At 42.7% G+C, this 18,959-nt stretch overlaps 3 protein-coding genes across 3 annotated transcripts in view; 1 reads left to right on the forward strand and 2 right to left on the reverse strand.

Moving 5' to 3' along the window:
• The window catches only part of ctnnal1 (catenin (cadherin-associated protein), alpha-like 1), a 28,887-nt gene extending 27,247 nt beyond the window's left edge, over positions 1-1,640 (forward strand). The window contains exon 19 of the mRNA XM_068747070.1: positions 160-1,640. Within this exon, the coding sequence (XP_068603171.1) occupies positions 160-330 (171 nt within the window). The 3' untranslated portion in view covers positions 331-1,640. The remainder of the gene's footprint in view (positions 1-159) is intronic.
• A 113-nt stretch (positions 1,641-1,753) lies between these two features.
• Positions 1,754-3,511, reverse strand: abitram (actin binding transcription modulator). Its single transcript, XM_068747071.1, has 6 exons — positions 3,368-3,511; positions 3,170-3,221; positions 2,561-2,690; positions 2,361-2,437; positions 2,210-2,279; positions 1,754-2,017 (listed from the first exon to the last, which is right to left on the reverse strand). The coding sequence occupies exons 1-6, from the start codon at positions 3,447-3,449 to the stop codon at positions 1,844-1,846; spliced, it is 585 nt and encodes a 194-aa protein (XP_068603172.1). The 5' UTR covers positions 3,450-3,511; the 3' UTR covers positions 1,754-1,843.
• Positions 3,512-10,581: 7,070 nt separating this feature from the next.
• sla1a (Src like adaptor 1a) lies at positions 10,582-13,395 on the reverse strand. The gene is made up of 9 exons (XM_068747334.1): positions 13,215-13,395; positions 12,848-12,927; positions 12,487-12,586; positions 12,225-12,311; positions 12,037-12,140; positions 11,555-11,686; positions 10,908-11,035; positions 10,842-10,843; positions 10,582-10,777 (listed from the first exon to the last, which is right to left on the reverse strand). Exons 2-9 carry the CDS (start codon positions 12,918-12,920, stop codon positions 10,582-10,584), a joined length of 822 nt encoding a protein of 273 aa, XP_068603435.1. The 5' UTR covers positions 12,921-12,927; positions 13,215-13,395.
• Between the last annotated feature and the right edge of the window lie 5,564 nt (positions 13,396-18,959).

Consider the following 18,959-nt stretch of genomic DNA (forward strand, 5'->3'; position numbering starts at 1 on the left):
ACATTCATTGTAGCAGATTTAATTTATATTTAAATAACCAAGTGTTTTATTCATTTTTTTTATACATACAGGCAGCATAGAACCACCCCCCCCAAAAAGATGTTTGACAATTTTAAAAGCTACGTTTCTAATTTCTTTCCATTCTGTGTGTATTTACAGTACAAGTCAGAGAAAAGCAGCCTTGGTTCCCCGCAGGACTGTGGAGAGGGGCAGGATACCTTCACACCTGCCCACGAGGAGGGAGCCCACGACAGCAAGAGCACCAACGGCTTTAGTGCCAAATCCTTGGAGCAGCCCGTGGCCGCTCTCAACCTGCTGGAAAGCAAATAATCCAGAAAAGCCATCATCTCCTTTTGCCCACCAGATTCCCTCGGAGCAGCACATAGCCGACATCCCCTTTTTCTGGAGGACGCGTAATCCGGGGAATGCTTCACAGCCCCTCATCCTCATGCACCCACCAGAGAGTGAGCTAGAGCGATGCGATGCGATGAAGATGAAGATGGCTGCTCGGATAAACCAGAGCTGAATTGTAAGTTTTACAGAGGATGACGCACGTCGAAACCTTTCGCCACCCCCAGGGGCAGTTTTACCACAGTTCAGCGTTTTGCATGAAACATCAGTTCCACCCCAATCCACAAAATGGAGACAATCAGCCAACCACTATAGTATAGCCATTGGATTACAAGGAGAGAGCGACCTCTGAGAAACCATGTTTTCAGTAACTGTCACCACTTCTATTGATATAATGATCAGCGTTTAGGAGGGAACTCCCGATGCTCAGCCATACGCGTCGACGTTATGTGCCTCTGTGAAACAAGCCTGTTTGCTTTGTGTGGTTCAGTTCAAAAACAGCGAATTGGCAGGACAAACACCCACGCATGAAACCACCACCACCAAATCCTCATTTTATGGTTGATGTTCTGTAGGACTGCAAAGTTTAACACCTTTACTGTAGTATTAGACATAGTGGCGTATTCTGTCCTTGGATCACTCACACTGCCATTAGAAAATTATCAGTCGCAACGATTGTCTAATTTCCTTACGCTTTGTATTGAATGTTCCCCATGTGCCATGTTAGTAACAAAAAAATCACTTTTCAAAGCCAAATATAGCTTTGGCCGCCAGTGTATGACTGGAGACTTATGTGGGCCTGGTTTCATAAAAAAAAAAGTGATCTTGTTCATCACCAAAATGCTTCTGGGATGGATCATAATTTAAACTTCTAAGTATTATTAAATCAGATTCTGTGTACACAATTTTTTAAACAAATGATAATTCTGAAATAGCACCTGTGTCAAAAGGAGCCATGAAGTGTACTTGTTATGAAGACTATCATTGTTAAGCTGCCTAATAGGCCATTATGTCACATGGTACTTTGCATATATATATATATATATATACACACACATACAGCATGTATCCTAAGGTAATTACTTTGGTACTAGGTGGGGGTGTAATGACTGAAATGAACAAGATTAAGCTTAATAAATGCTTTTTACAGCGTGAGAGCAGCTAAGGATGTTGGGTAATTTAGTGGAGCTTAAGATGTGAAGAAATCAGATCTAGTTTTGGAAAGTTTATTCTTTTGACAATTGATAATGTTGAAAGTGACACATCAAAAAATAAACTATTTTTTTGTACTCTGTGTGACTTTTTAGAAAAAATATTCAAACTGATTCAAAATTCTTCTATTTCCTTATAAAAAAAAAAAAAAACATAGAACTTGCATCTGAAACCTTCCTCATTCTTAAGTGGTGAAAACAATGTATTGTGGTCTAAAGGCACAGTGCAGTGCTTCGATTATCAGCAATAGTCTCTGAGAACTCATGCGAAGACGTCGTCCTCAGTCTCCATCCAGCCCGATGGGAGCGGAAGGAACAGCAGCAGGGTGAGATGGGGCAACGGCACGTTTTGAGACCACACTCTCAAACTCCTCTCTGCTCAGTAGATTCTCCGTTATGCTCTTGCTCTCCTCAAACTTTGGCAAGATGACAGCAATGTATCCCTCGGTGGACGGCTGTAAAGATAGGACAAAGAACCGTGAAAACCTTACAAGCATTTATTAAAGGATTGTGCTCTAAAAACGATGTTTCTAGATTCATGCACATATCTAATCTTACACAAGAGGACTTGCACTTCATATGGATGATCAGAAATGTATTATTACATTGATACAGTATTTGTGTCCATAATGCAAAAATCGATTTACCTTTTCCAACAGCAGTGAGGGTGTCTCTAAAATGACCTCGTTGACCTCAAGAAGACGGCCCCGGATACAGCTTTAAAGATGGATTTGTCTTCGTGATTATAACGTACAAGGACGGGAAACTAATGCTTACAAAAATAAGTCCTCCTCTCACCTGTAGATTGTGTATTCAGTTTCATCGGTGCATGTTATCCTACACAGAGGTGCGAAGTCAGTGAGGAACTGACCGCCCTAGAATGGCACAGAGCGATTAAGGCCGAGCTAACCCGTTTAAATATTTATGAACTAAGGAATCAAAAGTATACAAATACACACATTCACCAAAATCAGCTGTAACTTCATTAACATATTTACCCGCTTGGACTTCCCAGAAACTTTATTGTTCAGCCGACTGCAGCCGTTGCTGATCTGGTAATTTATGCTTTTGATCGTCCGCCCATTTTGAAGGATGGGATGAGTTTCTGCCAGGGTGACGATACATATTCTGCAGAACGCAAACATCAATTTTAGAACATTTTATTTAAAAAAAAGTCCTTTATACCGAGTTTGTCTTAAATCAAGACATTTACACTGTAAATACAAATATACAAGTACAAATAAGAAACTGCATTTCCCCCCCCCCCCACGGACATTGATGTAGTTTTACGCTACTAATATGCAAACTACAACAGTGTAAGTGAATTACTGAAATAAAATAATAGGTTTTGTTTTCTGTGCCCCCCCCCCCCCCCATGAAAATATTCTTAAAGCGCCACTGGTCACACAATGCTTGTAGGCTAACACACATTTTAATAAAGAGCACCAAACTACAGATATTCAAAGAAGGATAACGAAATACAACAACTGAATAGTGGACGAGCAGGAAAATAGAAACCCCGGTGATGTAATGGTCACTCGTTATAATGTCCATCAGTGACTACCTCCACCTGGTGTTCAAATCACCGCCTCTCATAGCGACGTTACCTGTTTGAATGCTGCAGGACGCAGTGGTCCTCGCACGTCCTCCCCTTCATATCTAAATAAAACAGTTTACAACGTTTTAAGTATACTATCAATATATTTATCACCGTCTGCAGCCTGAAGTTTCAGGTGTAACTAGCGTTAGCCTGAACGACCACCGCGCTGCTAGCATAATGAATAGTTCCGTGCGACGCCATTTACCAGTTCTGTACCACCGTGTGTAATATCGGTCGACCAGTGACGGGAACGTCTTTTCTTCGTCTTTCTGCTCCTCGCAGTCCATCAGGAGAATTCACGACAAAAACTATAACCCCCCCCCCAAAAAATGTTCGAGTTCGCTTTCTTTCCTCACTTTATTTGACGGACAGAAAATGGTGTGACATCGAACAGTCCGTCCTTCAAATGAATCCGATAATAAAAGCCGTGAAAGGGTTCCGTTCAAGAATGAAATAAATGCTTTTAATAACAAATTTAAGAAAATATGCGCTAATATGTATTTTTTTTTAAAACGAAATAAATATTTTTATGTATCTGATGCAGTGGAGGAGAGCCCTACATCTGTTGACCTGAGCTAAACTAACCTAGATAAAGCATTTCTCCTTCCTGATCAATAACAAATTCCTCATTTGACTAAAATAGTTCACCTTAGCCATCTATGGCGGCTCAAGGCTCTGCTCATCTATGTTCCTTTTCGGGATTAGTGAGCACTTTGATCTGCCACAGAGACATTGAGTGCGCATTTTTTCATAGTTTCCACTAGATGTCAGACTTCTGCTAAAATCTGCAAGTATACTGCATGGCGAAGGGGATTTAACAAACTCCAAAGATGACGTCAACATTTGTTCAAAGTTCAGTTATTCTGCATTATATGTTGAAACAAGTCATTGAATAATTGCTTGTTAAACATTTTCCTTTCTAATTTAGATGCGTGTGTTTGCATGCAAACCTGTTAAATAACTATCGAGCATCCCATCTGTGCATTTCATATACTTTGAACTCTGTAGCATGTTTTTTTTTTTTTTGATAAATAGACAAGTGTGTGTTGAGTCTGAATCCGAAATGATTATGCAATGAAGATGTGTAAGAAGGAGTGACTGCAGGAATGGACTGTTCCCCTCCCCTGTTCTGGCATGTAGCCTGTCTCTGACCCGGACCAATTGCATATCATGCTACTTGCACAATACTGGAGGAAATCTTTCAAGAACTGGAATGAGCACAGTGTAGATCAAATGTTGATGACTTCATCATGGTCACGTAAGTGGGAGAAAGTGAGTGCAAGAGCGACAGCATCTCAGCTGCAGGTTTTTGCGGCACGATGAGTTTTCCATTTATCTAATCACCACTACCGAGACTTGGAAAGTTCTACTGTCAAGACCCATCTCATGAGTGTTCCATTGCTCCTCTGTCTGTGGCAGGCTGCAGGCTGCAGGCTGCAATTAATTCAGAAATGAAACACAAAGCCATTATGGAAACACTGGACACAGATGGATTATCCCATAGATGTGTAATCTTGCATCAGCCAGTCTCAAAAAATTGAGGCAATCTTTCACATTTACCAGGGCATGGTGACCTTATTCGTAAATGTTAGATGGTGACCTTTGTAGCTGCTGAGGTCAAAGAAACGAGCAGATACCAAATGTCAGGAGTTGTCACAGCACGTGGATTTTGTTCAAATCCAGTACGAAAAGGTCATTTGTTGTATTGTCTTGTCAGAGGGAGAAGGGCTTGTATGTTGTGCTGGTGAACATTTGACCTTACTGGACATTGATATTTGGAAAGAGTGTGTGTGCATCTGTGTTTACAAGCCTGCTTAATGGTTACATGTAGTTGTCTATCTGTATACGCATTCCAAACTCTTTACCACTTACCGTTAAAATGAAAGAGTCGACATTCACTAGCTGGCTGTCAGACAGGCATCTCAAGTGTCTTCAGCTGCACAGTGCTTTTATGTCTGCGTGTGTGCGAGCATGTGTGTGTGTGTGTGTGTGTTGGAGACGCAATCATAGCTCCACGTCAGCTACTGCCACAGCGAGCAGCACTCTGGCCTGCTTTCTGTCTGTGTGGCTCCAGCAGTTTCCCTCCCTCCACATGGAAGCTGTCCAACTTCTCTCTGCCAGAGGAGAGTCTGATAAGGGAAGGGAGAAGCTCTAATATAGGTGGTCAAAGCAGCGGCTTCTCCCTTTTCATTAATGGGTCTGCACTGACACCACCGAAGACGAACCGCTGAGCAGAGGAGAGATAGTTTCCTGCTACTTGGCACACAGCATTCATGTGTTTTTAGTATGCTGGGCAGTCGAACTATTTCATTGATGTGATTCAGATGGGGAGTATTACTGCCAGAAAAAGGATTTTGTTATCTAAATGGTTCATGAAGGCACGTTGTCAGTAACGATTTCAGCAATTTATTGTTTTTGAGTGCATCCAGTCCTCGGTATCTCGTCATTCAGTAAATGTCTCGGGGGGGGCAAGTAATATTACCCATCTTTTTCCTGGACAGCACAAAGACAAACACCTGCTTTTGCCATTTCACAGATCCCAGGTCTCATGCTGCCAAAAATGTACATTTACAACTTTATTAAGTGGCTCTGGAAAAAGGGGAAAAAAGAAAAATGTGTGTCATTTAAAGGTAGCAATTATTTTTTGATAGGCTGTCATTTATTATTTATTTTATATAAATTATATATATATGTGTGTGTGTAAGCTTTATAGTTGGTTCCTTAAATCCACACAGAACAAGGTCCTTCACTTACAGCCGTAATGATTCGTATAGAAAGTTCACACCGAGGACAGAATGAATGCTGATCAACTGATCGTTTTAAGTGTTTTGTAGAGCCTTAACTAAAAAAAACAATAAGTATCCACTTTTTCATTTGGCTAGAAGTCTCTTTTGTAGGAAGAGCCTAATGACTGATAAAGTTCAGCGTGAGATGCGACATGGGCGCGAGAACAAGAGGAAGTGGTTTAATGTGTGTTGTTTCACACACTGACTGTCAGTCTGGAACACGGCACCTTCATCTTGTGCTTCTCAAAGACAGTCTGTATTTTGGGGGAAAAAGTCTATAATAAAAAGTGTTTTGGAACAAATCTGCTCTGCTAAACTTTTGTCTCCCCCAGTTTGGCAATGACAACAATCACACAAAGACTTTTGACGGCTCTTGATGCCACAGGCTCAGCTGAGCTCCTATTGGCTGGGGGACCAGCAGCTCTGGCAGAACAAAGTTAACAGGTTAGTTAAAAAAGAAAAGAAAAAGAAAGTCAAATGGTAATCCTGTGCTACTGAAAAGCAATCACAGCAGATTCAATATTTTAAAACTCCTAATTTCTGGGAAGAAAAGAAATATTTAGCGAAAAACTCAATCAGTTGTTGTTCAAAGATGTGCAGTGTGAAAAATGAATGTTCCAATAATTGTGTAATGTAACAGGCAGGGTCAGATCAATCGGTTGACTTTGACCCAGCACCCATCCATCTTTAATGACCTGGTGTTTTCTCTGCCTGCAAAGTGCTTCAAACACATTCCTGATTCTTATCTGTTCCCAGTTGTCATCGTACCTTTCATTCTACAGACACCGACAGGGTTCAACGGGAGCTTAGGGCAATAGAAAGTACACGTGCACTGGCAGCTTAGACATAAAAAAAAAAAGAAACCCATACGCACACAGATTATTTCACAACTACTTAAAGGTCCCAGCGACGGATTCTCGCCACATGCTTTCTCTTGCCACAGCAGTAAAAATTTAACAAGACTTTTTTTTTTTTCTTATTCTCTTTTTATGAGATGCATGTTTAAATTTTCAACCAACTGGGGCTTATTTAGGTTTTCTAATTAGACAATCCCTGCCTGCACAGTGAATGTGTTAATTATTTCGCAAAAAGCCACGTTGCAGGCTGCTCGGAAACCGTCTCATGGAAAGTGAACCTTTTCTCCAAGAGGGTCTCCGTTTCCTGCTTTTGCCTGCAGCAGCAGCAGCAGGCGGGATTCTATGAGCTTCAGCTCAGATGGCAGTTGAATGACATCAGAGACACGGTCATTCCTTTCTCCCCAAGTCCTTATTGTTCTGATGCTTCCCAGAGAGATGCATTTCTGCCTCTTCTGGTGGAAGCTGTTCAGATCCAAGTCTTTCATGTTCCCCTGGAATATCTTCTTTTTTTTTTATGAGGTTCAACATGTCACCGAGCTGTTGAAAAGTTCTATTATGTATCAACTTTATTGAGCTGTTTGTTCTCAATGGAGAATGCCGGGCATACGAGAGCAACTAAATCCAGCTAATAAATCAGCCGCGTAAAAGATTCCTTATGCATAATAAAGTACAAACCTCTTTGTACAATCCAGTCCTCTCCATGGTAACACAGCAACAAAAACACACTCATGCTCACACTCACACTTCTGGACAACGCGTCACCTTTGTGAATCCACAGTTGCAGCAGAAAGTCTCGATACAACAGTAAGCTTGTGTGTGAAGATCATGGCGGCAGCAACAGAGGAGCCAGAGGTGATTTTTTTTTTCCCCGTCAGAAACCACAGATTCTGATCCTTCCTGTTCTTTCTGCAGTCTTTGGCAGCAGATACGTCACCTTTAACATCACAAACACCCATCTGCAGGAGATACATGTTCTTTTCAGCCTGCTTTGCCCCAACGTGGCTCAGGATGCAACCAGGTAAAAGTGTTGTGCCATAAAATCTTCCTATTTCTTTTCTCTTTTTTTCTAGGTCGCTTCCTGGCAGATCCCTCAATTGCAAAGACGTGGCCATTTGGAGCTTCTCTTTTGTTTTCTTTTCCCGTAGAGCTCTAGAATTCCTTGGACGTGCTTGCGAGAATTGGCTGAGGCCCTTATTTCAACACTGAAGGAAATGTCCTCCAGTGTTGTTTTGTCTGTGGTTTGAGTGAAAAATTGGGGAAGATTTTGCAAACCTGTCAGTAAAATGTCACCTGGAGGAAGTCGTCGTCCTTACAGTGAGGAAGGAAGAACACGTTTTACAACAGGGCCATGTGATCCTGGCTCCACAGTTTATTCTACACCATAGCCTGACTAGTAGTTGGAGCATCACGGTGGGGGGGGCAGGTAGATGCAATGAAGACTTTTTTTTTTTAACCAGCGGCGTCATCACAGACGTCACCAACAGAACCCACGCGGCGTTTTTGGATTGACCGAGCATTTTTCTATTGTTTTTACTGGGTTGAAACAGTCAAGATCCAGAAGTGTTGAAGCCAGAGGTTTGGACAGCTGGACCTCGAGCAGATGGGAGGACGAGGAGAGAGGAGAAGGAACTGATTAACATAAAAACTCTTCATTTCTTTCTCTCTTCCACCCCCCCAACCAACCAATCCTTGGTCTGATTCAGACAGAGATCAGCTCTGCTTCCTCTTCTTGTTTTTCTTAAGCAGAAGACTTTGTTCCAGTGTTTTCCTCGGTGCTTCCATACCCCCCTGGAACATCAAACAAGATTCAGATGCAGCACACGGGACTCAAGTTGGGATTGTTCTTCCGCATCATAAGGTCATCTTGAACCCAGGATCTTCCCGTGCACGGCGTGGGCCTTCGTTGTCTTGTGATGATTGGCAGAATGCTGGAGTTTTTGTCTTTCTCGTCTGCACTGATTTTACAGGACGTTTTTTTTGCACAACTTCAAGGATGAGTTTATTTTTAATATGTTCGTATCCTTTTCATTCAGATCCATGGATGATTTCACAAACATTCCACTTTTGACACACAGCTGACGAAATAGGGTGATTAATTTAGGCATGTAATCATGAATTGACCCAACGCTGTCTTTTTAATCTCGTCTTTTGGGTCCAGCTTGATGTCAGGAGTGACTAATGCTGACAGGACAGCAGCCTCTGCATGGTGCAGCAGTGGGCTACCAGATGTGAGTCTGCATCACCGATTGTTCCACTCAGCACACACACACACACACACACACACACACTGCTTGACGTCTCTCCAAACTGGTTACTTGCAGGTATTTTACGAGACCTTAAAACCAGGAAACACCTGTATTTGATCTTCGCTTTCCAAGCTAGAAGAAAATGCTGACTGCGACTAATGAATGTAAAGCTAAGCTAATAAATTTGATTGGCAGCGATGCCACCTTTGGCAATGTACGCCAACTCCCTAAAGCCGGTCTTAGACAGCAGAAATGATTAAAGCAGAGTTGTCGTTTTTTGTACATTTTCCTAGGCATGTGAACACAGCACCCCAAAAAAGTTTCATATCCACTGTCAATGATTACAAATGGCTCTGGTTGTTTAACGCCGTGGCCCCTGCTGACATTAATACAAAGCTACCAGAGAGATAAAACCCCGCAATATTTAAATATATATATACAGTGTATTGATTAACTGATCCCATTGTGCTCCTGGTCACATTCCTAGACATCGTTCTCATGTCAGACACAGAAGCAAGTAGCAGGAATCTACAGATGAGGACGCATGCGGCTGTCTGCAGTTAGATCCAGATTTGCATGTAAAAACGCACGTGGTTAGTGGTTAAATACATGCGTGCTGAGGAAGTTGCACAATTGCACAAACAATAATGTTAGAGGAGCATCTAGTTTTGGGTTTTTCCTCTCACGCTCAGTTCTACAGTGGCAACGCGCTTCTGTCAAAAATGTCATCTTACACCGTCTTTTTTAAGTGGAACTTCTTCAATCGACCTGTAATATTCTTCACGTGTACAAAGGCTTCTCAGATTTAGAGTATTTATGGGCCACAGAGCCAGATCAAAGATAACATGGGCAGAGAGGAGATCTTGTAGCACAATATTTGCCACCATAAATAATGGTTTGTGAATTATTTGTGGATCCACCAGCGAGGTTTTAATTTTCCAAGCGTGTTTTTAAGCACAAAAAGCATCAAATCTGTGTGAGATGTTAAACTGCTCTAATCGATATTTCTGTAGGAGCAGTAAGACGAGGACTGAACTAGTGGAGAAAGAATAAAATTTAAAAAAGAGCCAGTGATTTCAATAAAAACGTATTCATCATATTTTTGAGACTGTCAAAATATAGTTTCAAATATAGCATTTATTACCAACAGAGAATAGTTTGAAAGCTGATAATACTCATAAAACATATTAATACTACCAGCAAAAACCCACAGTAACCATTGTCCGGGTTATTACTGGCATGACACCGGGCGGCTTTCATAGCCGGTACACATCACAGTTCAGCCGTCCAGCTCACCGGCATCTCATCCCGTCGTCTGGGTCGCCGAGGGGTCGTGCAAGTTGGGCTGTTGTTCAAGTATTTCAAAGTGCTCACATTAAAACCTAGAACAGACTTCAATGCTTCAGTCAAACGTTTGCTCCGTGCAACATAAGGATGTGGTGGATCTCTGAGAAGGATGCCCTCTACCGCTCTGTAGTCCTCTCAACCCCCCCGCCCCCCCACCACCACCACCACCACCACCTTCATCCTCTAGAAGTTATCGTCATAGTTCACAAGGTCGCTTTCTGGACGCGCAAAAACAGATTTGCTCTTTTTCTCCCGGTTTTCCTTTCTTGCTTGCGCAGAATGTTGATTCCCTGATAAGGACAGGTAGGCAGCGATGCTGTTCCTGACGCCGTAGCTCAGCATGTTGTCGCTGCAGCTCTCTCTGCTCGCCATTTGTCTCCTGTCAAGGCACGAGGTGGAAACAGCACATGAGAGCAGAGCTTCTCGTATTCCTCGCTTTCAACATCTATAGAAACTATACTGAGTATCATTCAAATGCTTAGCATTTTAGAGTCGAAGGAATTTAAAACGTCTACTTTATTCAAGACAAATTTATACCTAAGGACAACAGATGGAGCTCCAGAAGGTGCATCTGATGGTGGCGACGCCCCCAACAGACAAGGGCAGGTTAACGCGCAACATAGACCATCTGCGAAATCTGGAGAGGCGAGGATGGGGGGGGGGGGGGGTGTAAAACATCACTCACAAGCAAATTGTGTATAATCTGGATTACACACTCGGGCAAACACAGAATAGCTGCACTACTGCAGTGTTGATGATGATGATCGTGCCACACAGGACATGCATCAGTGATCATTTTCAAGCGCACATAAAAATATCTCATTTCCTGCTTTGTGTTAGATTTTCTATCAGGACAGGAAACAGACAACCACAGATAAGAAATCGGTCTATTTTTAGAACATAATAACTAGAAAAGCACTCAGAGACCACAGACCTCCGCCAGGCAGCTCAGCCCCCCCTATATTGTGATTTACACCAAAAATAATGGCCCTACATTTATTTAATCTATACTTTTAGATTCCTACATCATGAAAACAAGCCTTTAGTAATTTGACAAACATGGCGGAGGTAATCATTTTCTTGTTGATTGTTTGGGTTATAGTGTTGTAGTGTTGCTACGCTACACATTTCTGCTCAGTTTGGTTTGTGCCCTCACCATAGTAGTAATTGATCATATCTTCAAGGCACTGGAAAGTGAGGCGAGGGGAAATGTAGTACCAGCCGTTGTCCATTCTGGAGATACGGTAGTGCTTGATGATCATATGCCTCACTGACAGTGAATACACACCTGAGGAAACGACACACACACAACACGCACTTTAGACAAGATCGTTCCCCACATTATTTTTCTCAGAAATGTTTTAAATAATTTTATCTAAGTGCTTTATGTCATCTAAGTGCATTTTTACTCCTTGACATGCATTTACCCTGCGACGCGCTGGCGAGGCATTCGGGGTGTACCCCGCATCTCATCAGTAGAAAGCTAGGATATAGGCTCCAGCAACTTCCATGGGCCACAAAGCCGAAAAGCGGAGGTGAATGGACGGGCAGGCATTTAAAAAGATCTTTTGCAGACTATTATTTATCTTTGCAGGGAACTGCTGTCCAACCGAGTCGCCAGATCTGATCCGCACTCACCTCTCTCCCTGGAGCTCTCCCGCACCAGGAAGGAACCCACTTTGTTCCCGGGCAGAAGCAGCAGCTCCTCGGCTTTCTGCCGCTCCACCCCTTCAAACAGCCAACTGACGGAATGAAAAGCATGAGATCGCGTGAAGCAGCTGCTTGCAGCGGCTTTTAAACAGACACGGTCAGCAGAATTGACCTACCCATGATACACTTTTGCCACATGGGTGCTGGGTATGTAGTTCTCCTTTTTGGTTTGGACAGAGCAGACTCTCCACCAGTAGGCCTCCCTGGCCACCATAAACAGAGAAAGAGGAATCAACGCTGACCTTTTTGTGTGAGCACTTCTCCATTCTGTAGCTTCTTTTTTTGCTGTTATTTTTCATTTCCTTTGTGGAGCTACCAGCAGAATCTGGATCACGAAACAGTTTTTTTTAAACAAAGAATGCAAAAATATGATCTTACTGAGCGATGACCTTGAGCCTCTCCCCCATCCTGTAGAAGGGCTCGCTGATGTCAGCAGATGGGTAGTCGTCGATCGCGACCGCCATGTCGTCTTCTGAGCCTACCAAAACATGTCAATCAAGCCAGTTCGCTTTATCGTTTTTTTTTAGCGTAGCTTAATACATTTAAAGTTTTATAATGCCACTGGATTTTAACAACAGATTAGCACATGTCTGTCCAATAGGAGCCCAGTGTCTGTTAGTTCTCTGTCCGTACATGAATACTTCTGACTGACGGCAATGGAGGAAGGTTTCACAGTGTGCTCGCCAAGTAACTTGAGTTTTTAACAAATGGTCTAACGATGAATATCTGAAGGTTTTACCTTTCAGGGAACCGTCAAAGTGATCTACGTTGATGTCGCCTCTGGCGTTCACACCTCGCATCATGTTCCCCATTCTCTGGCTGAAGGCAGACACAATGAGTTTACTCCACAGGTCGCCCAGATTTGTTCTGTCCTTTTTTTCCACTAAACTTTCATGGAGTTGGTAACTTCCTATAAGATGACCCTGATCAATGATGCGTAATTGACAAATTGTAAAATCGTTTCCCCAAGTTGCAAAGCCATGTCGCACAGTCGCAACTATGGACCAATCCAAAATGCACGTCTTTCAACACATCCTACCTACATGTGACATATTCTAAAGTTTGCTCCACACTGGACTTAGCCAGCTGCTGGACTTGTAGCTCACCTGTTCTGATGACATCAACTGTGCTGTGGGAGACGACGATCCAACCAGGACATGGTGGCAGCAGCAGAGTGTGGCTCTAGACGACTGCCGTGCTCACAGACGTTCCAAAAATGACCCGTTAGAGTGTGACGAAAGCTCCGCACCATACACCGTGCTCACTTCCTGTAATGAAATGAGGAAGACGACGATCAAAAAGTGTTGCTAAGGAAAATCAGAGCATGAAAGAAGAGGGTACAAACTGTTTTCTTGGTCTTTAGTGTTACTGAAAGCACAAGACTATTTGCTAAAGTTTACACTTGTTATGTTGATAAAGATCAGTGAGGCTGAAATATATCGTCTCTCTAATGTTTTCAGGTGTGTGTATGTCAAAGGATTATCTTGTAATCCCACCTTGCTTTTACCTCCATCAAAGAGGTTGTGTTTTTCCATCGTTGCTTTGTTTGTTTGTCTCTTAGCAGGATCCTTGCAAAAAAGTTCCAAACAGGACATGATGACATTTTTGGGAGAAGCAGGATGTGACCTAAAATGATCAATGTTAAGTATTCCTGGAGCCTCAGATCACTAGTTTGTTCCATTAGGAGACATTTCATCATTATTCAGGCTTCATTTCCCACTCTAAATTCTAGATACGTCTAGATAAGGTATGTTCCTGGCGCTTGAGGAAGTGCCGGTACGCGCAAGAGATATTTTTAAAAGTCCCTACACTATGTACCGGCTCACTTAAAGCACTGAGTAGTAACCCTAACCCTAATAGTAATAGTAGGCTAGCACAGTTAAAATAGTAAAAATACATAATTAGTAGGCATGAAGCAGCCATACATGTCATTATTTTGAAAAACATAACTTCAAGCATTCTCATTGGTCCATGTCAACATATAAAATATATGTAATTTTCTTTTTATTCCAAAATGCTACTAAAAGTAGTGCAGCAGGTGTAACACTCAGCATTAAACTGGCATTTAGCAGTCAGTGTTCTCTCGTGCGTGTAATTGCTGGAGTCGTCTTCATGATTGATGTCCCAGAGCTTGTTTTAGAACACATGTTGGGGTTAAGTTCAGCTGCATCTTTGAAGATGTTCAATGATTTGTGACTTCTCTCTGGCCGGCACGCTCGTTCTCTGGCTCTCATAAAGACAGATGTGGCTGATGTTGTGCCACGGCTTCCAGTTGCTGCAGTGTTAGGATGCAGGATGTGTTTGATCATTTCAAGGAGAAGTGACTTCCACGCCCTCGGTCTAAAAATTACGAAATGTACCCACTGTCAGGAATTCCCATTATAATTTATTTTTCTGGGAGAGAAAATCAAGACCTGCTTATGTGGATTTAAGGCTCTCTGGCAGGAAGCGGAAGCGAGAGGTGTGTTATAATGTTTTTTGCTTTTCTGTATTTTTTTTTACAGTTCCTCTTTTCCTTAAAACAATACACATTCCTCTTTGGGAGTTAGCACTTATGCGGTTGTTGTGTGCTCTGGCTGTAATAAGCAGGCTCTAAATACAGAAGGCTGAACCCGCTGGACTCAAAGCCACAGCATTGACACGAATGGGACGTGCACTGGTTAGCGGTGCATGTGTCTGCATCTGCAGCTTCCTGGGCTACAGTGTTTGGTTTGGAACTCTTACAGCCTAAAATACTCACATAAAGGACCCCAGATCCTCCACAGTTCAACCTGTAATCATCAATGTAACACAGTTTCTGCATGTGGGTCATCCCATCCAAAAAGCATCTGCTCAAGCAACCAGCCCACCCTGCTTCTCGGGTCCACTGATGCATCTCCACGTGCTTTCGTAATTATTCCCCGCTGGATGAAGTTCAGCAATAATTTCTACGTGTTTATTTAGTGGCTTAAAATACCAGCTCACTATCTTCTCTGCAACAAAGCCCCAGCAGAATCTTTTTTTTGGGGGGGGGGGGAATCATAATGGTGACATAATTGGATGAAATTGCATCAAGCTTGCAAACGGCATCATTAAAGCAGAGCAAATGAGGCATGAGGCCAAGGAGACCATGAGGTCATCATCTGTTCATTCATTTATGTCAGAGAAAGCTAATAAAGCTCCTCAGAGGATCAACAATAACAACAACAAAAAACAACAACAAGCCTAAGAATTTAAAGCCACCCCAGACCTGAAAAATTCATTCCTGGTTGTGGCACTAATGACTTAACTGGCTTTTCAGCTGGTGTTTTGGAAAATATTACTCTTATGAACTGCATCACTCATGTTTCTGTGAACCGCAGAAACATGATGGCATGAAGTTAAGCGGAAGAACTTAGGGGAACTGGTCCATCCTGGCAAAACTTGCATGAAGAAAAGCTGCAGTAATCCAAATCTCAGTGGCCCCCCCCTGGTCCTATTTATTAATATCCATCCATTTTCTTCCGCTATATTTATTAATATGCTGTTCTTAAATCATTCAAATCAAATAGTCCCAGCCATTATTTTATGGGTCTTTATTTATAGTCGCCCCTTTCATATGGACATTTAATGTGATTTGACACATTCTCTCTTGAAAGCAGGATTTTAATCCAGTTTTAGCCTCATTGCTTTATTTATTGTTCACTCCACTTATCCTGGGAGGCAACAGTCTCAGCAGGGACTTCCAGACTTCCCTCTCCCCAGATGCCTCCTCCAGCTCTTCCAGGGGTTTCCTGCAGCGTTTCCAGGCCAGCCTATTTCTGGGTCTTCCCTGAGGCCTCCCCCCCAGTGGGACATGCACGGAACACCTCCCCAGGGAGTTGCGGAGGAAACTCATTTGGACCACTTGTATCCGGGGCCTTGTCCTTTCGTTCCTGACCCAAAGATCATGACCATAGGTGAGTCATTTACAGCTAAACTCAACGTGTCCCACTGCTCCCGATTCACATTAAAAGAAATCAAAGGAAATGTAATGTTTTCATCACTTAGCGTTAATGCTACAAATGCTACTGACTATAAAAGCAAGTACGGAACTATTCAAATAGATGATTTGGCTGCAGACCCCATATGTTTCTAAAGTACCTCTAACAAAGCAGTGATACAGATGTTTTCAATGATGTCTTTCCATTCCACACACCCCGGCCTTCTGTTCTGAACCCAAATCCAATCCGAACCCATTCCAAGATAACCCTGTTGGATTGGCAGGGCTGTTTTCTCAGACTCCGCCGAGCTTCTCCTTGAGTCACAGTAGACATTATACAAATGTTTTCACAAGCTACACAGTACTCCCCGTGGTGAGCAAAGTGAATGTGATGTGTGGAGCCTTTGGAACGCACTTTTAATTCCAAAAATCAGTGTCTCGGGTTCTGTCAGGACAGCGTTGACGTTTAATAGACGAGGCGTTGCACTAATTGCATCATTAAGTGAACAAGTCAGCCGCAGAGTTAATCTCCGAGGATGTTCTGTGCAAAGAGGGAAAGCGGCCGTAATGTCAGGGCGTCACTCTGTTATCAGTGATCCACCCCACCCTCCATCTCCACGTGCACGCTCACACGAGCGCACTTCAAGGATAATGCCAGCCTTTGCATCCAGAGTAACCGTGGGTTACCTCTCCAGCCAGCCATTGCAAGCCCATAATGAGAGTCTGCGTCAGTGGATGCTCTCCTCAGCGTTTTAACGCTGCGTCATCATCCATTACATCGATGATTATGGGCTGGCGAGCTATTTATACGACGCATGTTTTCACTGTGCCCCTGTGAGAGTACATGTAGCGCCCCGCTAACATATAGCAGCACAGTTATATATTATAGTGTTTACCTGGTATTCCATAATGTGAAAATGCCTGCCATATTATCTTCACCATTTTTACTACTGTCATTCACAAAGAAGCAAATTCCGAAACTAGACGGACACTCAGGAGAGCACATGCATCCCCCAAGGCGGGAACAATTCTTTTCAATTAATTAAAAACAGTCCAAATTCCAAAAAGATGTGCTTTTGTGTATTCTGGGTGCACTCCAGAATTGAGCGGTTCCTTATTTGGCTCATGCCCCGCTCGTCCACTCATGAAAATGCTGAATGTTTAAAAATCCAAAACGGGATCCGCTTTTTTAACCGGGTCTACGCCGTCAGTTTTTAAAAACTCATTCATGTGATGCAAATAAACAGAAATGATCCCCCCAATCAAATCCATTCGCCAGTGCTTCTGTGCTGATCGCAGGCTAACGTGTTTCCTCAGACTGCTTGCTACCGGCCGTGATGACGGCAGATGGCCCAGAGCAACCCCCGTGAGATTCACGTTCCACTCCTCAGAAACATGAGTGAGGTGAGGTCACCGCGGCTCCGTCCACGACGGGCCTGCCAAGCCGTACCTCTTCAGGAAAATGAACGCAACTGTTACATAATAAAGGAAACACTGAACATATTTTTTTTCCACTGGCTGGTTTTACAAATCGTTCACCTTCTGTGGCAATCAAGGTGCATCATGTGGTTTATTACTTTTCTGTGGAATAGTCCACAATGGAACTGTGAAAATGAACTGGCAACAATTCTTACATTTATAGTCCGTTTGGTGTCTGACCGGGGCCCTTTGAGCATCCAGCTATTATAATGGCAAAAATGAGGCAATAACAAGAGCTATAATGACTGAAATGTGAAAACTTTTATATTTGATATCCGCTAATGTTGTGGTTACAGACGGCCACCAACTGGACATCCCTGGTCTCGCCCTCCGCTATGGTGCCTGCTAAAATCACAAAGAGGCCTTTTCTGCGAGCCTGCGTTTGCTTTGTCTGTTTTGGGAATCAAGTCGGGGGGGAAAGGGAGAGACACCTTGGCAGAGAACCCTCGCCCTGTTGGATCTAAAAGGATTGCTCTGAGGTAAAAAAAAAAAAAAAAACACATCCATTACAAGTACAGTTTGATTATATACATAATTATCAATATTATATTCCATTTCTGGCCAAAATCAACTGACAGCAAATCGGAGCTTTAACTTATCCATCACAACGCTGCAGCTTGAACGTCTTTACAGCTGATTTTTATCAATGATAATAAACCAAAAACATGTTCAATGTCTGCTTTTTGTGGGGGAGTTTCTCTGTTTCATTTCACGGAATGCATACACGTAATGTGATTCCTCTTATCCCCCCCGTTCCTGAAATTCCAGCCAGATTCTTTTTTTTTTTTACCTTGGAATTCACCTTGTCATCCCCGAGGAATCGACCCAGGCTGACCAGCACTCGCTCACATTCCTTCATCGAAGTACAAGATAAGTGATTCTGTAGCCAATTACTGCTAACAAGATCCAGTTATATTTGATTTGTCCTTTTCACTAAAGTGGTTCATAGCAAGGCATTGCACAAAAAAAGTTATACAAGATTTCCATGACTGGAAGAGTTGTCATAATAAAAAGGGAAACACCACATACACTGAGGAGAAGAAGTGCTTTGCAAGCCTTTTTACATGCATTATATAATTCTAAGTCTATCAGCAACCCCCTGTCGTATGATTCCAACTCTCGGCTTCAACTTTTTCCTACAGGTTTGGAGTTTGATTGCACAAACAGAAACTCTGTGTGGTTTTCTGTTGTGGCAGCTTCTCCAGGGATGTGATCAACCCTAAATCCTGTTTACAGTCTCACTTCACTTTGAGAAAATCCATTCGGCTGCAGCATCTCCAAGACTTCCCCAACAGATGGCCCAGATAAAGCAGTCTTACAATTTTCTCATTTTTCCTATTCTACTTCTTCTTGTGTAACTGATGTTGCAATTGATCGTTTGAGTCCTCCAACTTGATCAAAATAAGATAAGATAAGAAGCATCTAAAGGCAA

Source organism: Brachionichthys hirsutus, chromosome 13 (assembly GCF_040956055.1).
Source record: "Brachionichthys hirsutus isolate HB-005 chromosome 13, CSIRO-AGI_Bhir_v1, whole genome shotgun sequence".
NCBI lineage: Eukaryota > Metazoa > Chordata > Actinopteri > Lophiiformes > Brachionichthyidae > Brachionichthys > Brachionichthys hirsutus.

Excerpts from the sequence above, each read along its gene's own strand:
- sla1a (XM_068747334.1), bottom strand. The coding sequence starts at position 12,920 with ATGGGGAACATGATGCGAGGTGTGAACGCCAGAGGCGACATCAACGTA. Across the intron at positions 12,312-12,486 it reads AGGCTCAAGGTCATCGCTCA|GGAGGCCTACTGGTGGAGAG; the intron begins GTAAGATCATAT and ends TATGGTGGCCAG. Across the intron at positions 11,036-11,554 it reads TATGATCAATTACTACTATG|ATTTCGCAGATGGTCTATGT; the intron begins GTGAGGGCACAA and ends TCGCCTCTCCAG.
- abitram (XM_068747071.1), bottom strand. The coding sequence starts at position 3,449 with ATGGACTGCGAGGAGCAGAAAGACGAAGAAAAGACGTTCCCGTCACTG. Across the intron at positions 3,222-3,367 it reads CACACGGTGGTACAGAACTG|ATATGAAGGGGAGGACGTGC; the intron begins GTAAATGGCGTC and ends TGTTTTATTTAG. Across the intron at positions 2,691-3,169 it reads GTCCTGCAGCATTCAAACAG|AATATGTATCGTCACCCTGG; the intron begins GTAACGTCGCTA and ends TGCGTTCTGCAG.